Source organism: Dama dama, chromosome 26 (assembly GCF_033118175.1).
Source record: "Dama dama isolate Ldn47 chromosome 26, ASM3311817v1, whole genome shotgun sequence".
In the NCBI taxonomy this organism is placed as follows: domain Eukaryota; kingdom Metazoa; phylum Chordata; class Mammalia; order Artiodactyla; family Cervidae; genus Dama; species Dama dama.
The window spans coordinates 25,898,320-25,904,327 of NC_083706.1; the positions used below are offsets into that span (position 1 = coordinate 25,898,320).

Here is a 6,008-nt window from a genome sequence, read left to right on the forward strand (position 1 = left end):
AGATCTCCACATTTTTATTTTGCCCAACCCTGCAAATTATGCAACCAGTCTTATAAACAGTAAATAGGTAACATTATTGTCAAATACAGAATAAGGCTATTTCAGAACAGTTGAATTAAAAGAAATTTCTTTGTTGTGAAAATCATAAGGATTTTGATAAGGTAACAGGGCTCAGAGAAATATGTTCTGTAGAACTTTTTAATTATAATGATCTAAAGTAAGTTTCCTTTCATGAATCACACCTTGCACTACAGGGGTTGCTTGTGAAGAGTTTATCATGGGCAAAGTTTATTGACTGGCTTCTTAAAGCATCATGGGTGTTAACTTCTCAGATGTGAAGGTGGACGTCTATTAAGATGTGACTTATTAAATATGCAATTGTTGCATGTGATTATCCTTTATAAGGGGGCTTCCCAGGCGGCTCAGTGGTAAAGAATCTGCCTGCCAGTGCTGGAGATGAAGGAGACATGAGTTCATTCCCTGGGTCCGGAAAATCCCCTGGAGTAGGAAATTGCAGCTGACTCCAGTATTTTTGCCTGAAAATTGCCATGGTCAGAGGAGTGGTGGGCTGTGGGACATGGGGTTGTTAAGGGTTGACACAATTGAGTGACTGAGCAACTAAGCATGCACACATATCCTTTGTAAGGAAGAAATTCACAGGTATAAAGGACCAAGCAATTAAATTAAATATCTTCAATTATTAGGCAATGTGTTTTCTGGACTGATGAAAAATCATAGTAGATTTGCTTAGAGTTAACTATCTAGGAAATTTAGATATAGAAATATTATGTAAACACATAAAGAATGTATTTCTGAGTTTTAAAATTTCTTTTAGTTTCTCTTCATAACAAAATGGGAAACGGATGAAATATGAGACAGTTTTTAAAAGTAGTACTCAAATATGCAGTTTTATTTTATTTTTTAAAAATTTCAGAACTGAAGACCATTTTTCTGAAAAGCAGAAACACAGCAAGCATCCAGTTGCAGATCCATGGCCAGCAATCTTTCCCAACCTGATCCCGTGCAGCTCTGCTATGAGAATGTGAACAGATCTTGTATTAAATCTCCCTACTCGCCTGCATCTCGGGTGATTCTGTACGCGGTGTTTGGCTTTGGGTCTTTATTGGCTATCTTTGGAAACTTCTTGGTGATGACTTCAGTTCTTCACTTCAAGCAGCTGCATTCGCCAGCCAATTTCTTGATCGCCTCTCTGGCCTGCGTGGACTTTCTGGTGGGAGTGACCGTGATGCCCTTCAGCACGGTCAGGTCCGTGGAGAGCTGCTGGTACTTTGGAGCCAGATTCTGTGCCCTTCACAGCTCCTGTGATGTGGCATTTTGTTACTCTTCTCTCTTCCACCTGTCCTTCATCTCCATCGACAGGTACATCGCTGTGACTGACCCGCTGGTCTATCCCACCAAGTTCACGGTGTCTGTGTCAGGGGTTTGCATCAGCATCGCCTGGATCCTGCCCATGGTGTACAGCGGGGCTGTGTTCCTCACGGGTGTCAGTGACGACGGGATGGAGGAATTAGTGAGTGCTCTCAACTGTATAGGCGGTTGTCAAATTGTTGTAAATCAAGAATGGGTTTTGATAAGTGTTCTGGTATTTTTAATACCTTCCCTCATTATGGTAATTCTTTATGGGAAGATTTTTATTGTAGCTAAACAACAAGCTCTAAAAATTGAAAACACTGGCAGCAAAGCAGAATCAGAGAGCTACAAATCCAGAGTGGCCAAGAGAGAGAGAAAAGCAGCTAAAACCCTGGGGGTCACAGTAGTAGCATTTATGATTTCATGGTTACTATATACAATTGATATATTAATTGATGCCTTTATGGGTTTCATAACCCCTGCCTATATTTATGAGATTTGCTGTTGGGGTGCCTATTACAACTCAGCCATGAACCCTTTGATTTATGCTTCATTTTACCCTTGGTTTAGGAAAGCCATGAAAACTATTTTAAGTGGGGGACTTTTTAAGCATAGTTCATCAACCATTAGTTTATTTTCAGAGTAAATGAAAGCACTAAGTTGAAAAATGAAAGACTATTTTTAAAATTATGAATTTATGATGAAATTAGATACAAAAAATGAATAAAGCCTTTCAAAATTGGGGAAATAAATGTATTTTTCAAATTAGCCAGGAGCAAAGTCACAGACTGTTGCTTTCATCATATAATAAAGATATTTATTGCACTAAGTAATAAAGGCATGGCCTTGAGGAGGGCCGGGCAGCCCACTCCAGTATTCTTGTCTGGAGAATCCCATGGACAGAGGAGCCTGGAGGGCTACAGTCCACAGGCTCAGAAAGACGCTGGACACAACTGAAGCGGCTTAACAAAGTAATAAATGATAAAGTGGTTTATTCGTGTCATTTGTCTTGATGCTTTGTACACATCCTTACTATATGTACTTGTTTCTTCACATTTCTATGAATCCTGAATCTCATTTTTCATTCTCAAATCTGTAATCATTTTCTCATTTAGGCTTAACCTTCATTTATCTTTCAGTGGTCCTTCTTTCTCAGTCTTTTGCAACATTATTTCATTTTCTAGGGCTGTCATAGCAAAGTATCACAGGTAGGGTGGCTCAGTCAACAGAAATTATGTCTCCCCCTTAGAAATGTAGAGGTTAGAATTCCAAGATCAACGTGTCAGCAAGAGTTCATGTGCTCAGAGGACCCCTCTCCTTGGATTGCAGATGGCTGTCTTTGCTCTGGGTCCTCTCATGATCCTTGCTACATGAGAGTCTGTGTCCTAATCTACTCTTCTAAGAATACTAGTCATATAGGATTAAAAACTCATTTTAGCTTAATTAACTTTGTAAAGATCTTGTCTCCAAATATAGTTATATTGCAAAATACTGAGAGTTAGGACTTCAACATATGAACTGGGGGCTAGGGGTCCTGATTCAGCCCACATCAGACAGTTCAGGCTCAAGGACATTATCTCAGGGTCTGTTTATTTACTGCTCTCCTGTGATCTACCTCCTCTGTGTCTTCCTGGAGCTTTAGGAGCAGGAGGTAAGCCTCTCCTGCTTAACGGCTGGGAAGAATCTTAGAATGTTCACTTGTAGTATTGTGGAACCAGTGATTCTGCTTTGGAATCAGGCATTAGTTACAGATATTATGAAGAAGTAGAAAACTGTGGAAAAAATTAACAAAAAAAAAAAAACTGGTATAATGATTATTAGCTAATATAAAATCTGCATGTGAAAAAATTATCTATTATCACTAGCAGGGACCATTTCAACATCAATTTCTCTCACTTGAAAATAATGTGTAATTCACATTCTCATTTTTTTCTCAGCAGTCTCCTCACCTAAGTGTAGTCTGTATTTACTTCTCCAGGATGTTGTAGGATGAAAAATTCTTTGCTTTTGCTGCAAAAAACCCCCTAATATTAGAAAAAGCATAAACAATGTATAAATCTCCGACCCATGTCTCCTGCGTCTCCTGTATCGCAGGCAGATTCTTTATCTGCTGAGCCATTGCGGATGTCCAGTGTATTTTGTATAATGAAACTATTGTAGTACAAGTAGTGGTATGTAGGTCTTTTTCTTTTGGATTTTTCTGTCTTGTCATTCATTTAAAGTAATTTTTTCTCATTGATTTTCATTGAGTCTTTTCATTGTTTTCAAACAAATACTGAACATTAATTATACACAAGTAACTACCTGTGCAAGGATAGCTAAGGATTAAAAAAATGTATTTTATCTAGTATTTTCCTCAAGGAAAATAATTTTGTGGGTAGTATGGACAATTCATTTTGAAACGTATTTTTTGAGACTCAGGAAAGTATCACAGATCTAACTCCTATGAGCAGAGGATGAATTCCCATCACAAGGCTGGCACATGATATTTGGTCATTCCTATAACATTGTCTTCTCACCCACATATGGTCCCATGGCCTGCGGGTTTAAAAGTTGTTAAAGCAACCTTATTTTTCAGTAGAAAGGACTTTTGAGGAATCCCCAAGCATGTTTGGACTTGTGTGGGCAAATAGAAGGGTACATTAGTTTGGGACTATAGGATTAATTTCCATAAATGGAAGACTGGGCTTGGAAAAAGAGGAAGACAACAAGTAGATCAGTAGCATCATAAAATAAGTACGTTTTCATGTTACCACTTACTATCCTCAATACATCAGATTAACTGCAGCAGATTTTAAAAAAGGACATGCTTCCTAATTTTAGAGCACAGAGAACACAGACAAAATTAAGTGAAAGAGTCGGATAATAGTTCCATTCAATAAATGTCACACAGAATTACACTGTTACTAAATTAAATTGTAGATAGTCAGGCCAAAGGAAAATTAAAGATTTTTAAAATAGTTCCTATGGGTAGGAAAAATATTCTATTGTTATGTATGATACCAAAATCTCTAGTACAATTCTGAATATGAAATTTCTTTTGAGCATGTAGTGAGTATGTGGAACCCAACAAAAGAAAAAGAAAACAAAAGAGCAGATTCTTTCATTCACTTCAGGAGAGCAGTAGCTCTGAGAGTTAGCTCTCCTGAAGTAGTGTTAGTGGCTCAGTTGTGTCTGACTCTTTGCAACCCCACAAACTGTAGCCTGCCAGGCTCCTCTGTCCATGGGATTCTCAAGGCAAGAACACTGGAGTGGATTGCCGTTCCCTTCTCCAGAGCATCTTCCTGACCTGGTGATCGAACCCAGGTCTTCTGCATTGTAGGCAGATTCTTTTCCATCTGAGCTACAGGGAAGATCACTTCAGGATAGTCTTTGCTAAATATGACTACCCCAGGTTGGCTGATCATGGCTTTCTAATTACACAAGCATGTAATGCTTTTGTTGGTACCATATTATAACCTCCTTAGCCTTAGATGACTGAATTAGAGTTGGCAAAATGATGCCAGGAAAACTCATTAGTAGGTAGGAATTAATCTATAATATTATTACTAAAGAGAAAAATAACAAAGACGCCAGATCATGTTAATACTAAGTATGAGGATGAAGCTCTTTGATCTTGCTTGAGTTCTCTTCAAAGTTTTGATCGCTCATTGTTTCCATCTTTAATATGATAAAAATATATCTATCACTGAAATTCAGCACACACTGAGAGATGAAATTTTAGAAGCAATCTCTTTGGAGTTCAGTAAAAGACAAAATGGTCCAGTATTATCACATTTTATAAACATTGTTTTATTACTGTTGTGGTTCAGCTGCTAAGTCATGTCTGACTCTTTGTGACCCCCATGGAGAGCAGTACACCAGGCTTCCCTGTCCCTCACTGTCTCCCTGAGTTTGCTCAAACTCTTGTCCATGAGTTGGTGGTGTTATCCAACCATCTCATCCTCTATCGCCCCCTTCTCCTCCTGCCCTCAATCTTTCCCAGCATCAGGGTCTTTCTGATGAGTCAGCTCTTTGCATCAGGAGGCCAAAGTATTGTAGCTTTAGCACTAGTCCTTTCAATGAATATTCAGGGTTGATTTCCTTTTGGATTGACTGGTTTGATCTCCTTGCTGTCTATGGGATTCTCAAGAGTCTTCTCCAGCACCACAATTTGAAAACATAAATTCTTCAGGCTCAGCCTTCTTTATGGTCCAACTCTCACATCCATACATGACTACTGGAAAAACCATAGCTTTGACTATATGGACCTTTGTTGGCAAAGTGATGTCTCTGCTTTTATTATGCTAATTTGTAATAGCCTTTCTTCCCAGGAATAAGCATCTTTTAATTTCATGGCTGCAGACACCATCCATAGTGATTTTGAAGCCCAAGAAAATCAAGTCTGTCACCGTTTCCATTTTTACCCTCTATTTGCCATGAAGTGATGGAACCAGAGGCCATGAACTTAGTTTTTGAATGTTGAGTTTTACGCCAGCTTTTTCACTCTCCTCTTTCACCTTTCACCTCCTCTTAACTTTCTTCCCTCTAGGGTGGTGTCATCTGCATATCTGAGGTTATTGATATTTCTCCTGGCAATCTTGATTCCAGCTTGTGCTTCATCCAGCCCAGCATTTTGCATGATGTACTCTGCATAG

General features: G+C 38.7%; 1 protein-coding gene across 1 annotated transcript; it reads left to right on the forward strand.

The window, feature by feature from the left end:
• Window positions 1–991: 991 nt before the first annotated feature.
• Window positions 992–2,017, forward strand: LOC133047153 (trace amine-associated receptor 6-like). The gene has a single exon (XM_061130206.1). It carries the CDS (start codon window positions 992–994, stop codon window positions 2,015–2,017), a length of 1,026 nt encoding a protein of 341 aa, XP_060986189.1.
• Window positions 2,018–6,008: the final 3,991 nt, after the last annotated feature.

Excerpts from the sequence above, each read along its gene's own strand:
- LOC133047153 (XM_061130206.1), top strand. The coding sequence starts at position 992 with ATGGCCAGCAATCTTTCCCAACCTGATCCCGTGCAGCTCTGCTATGAG.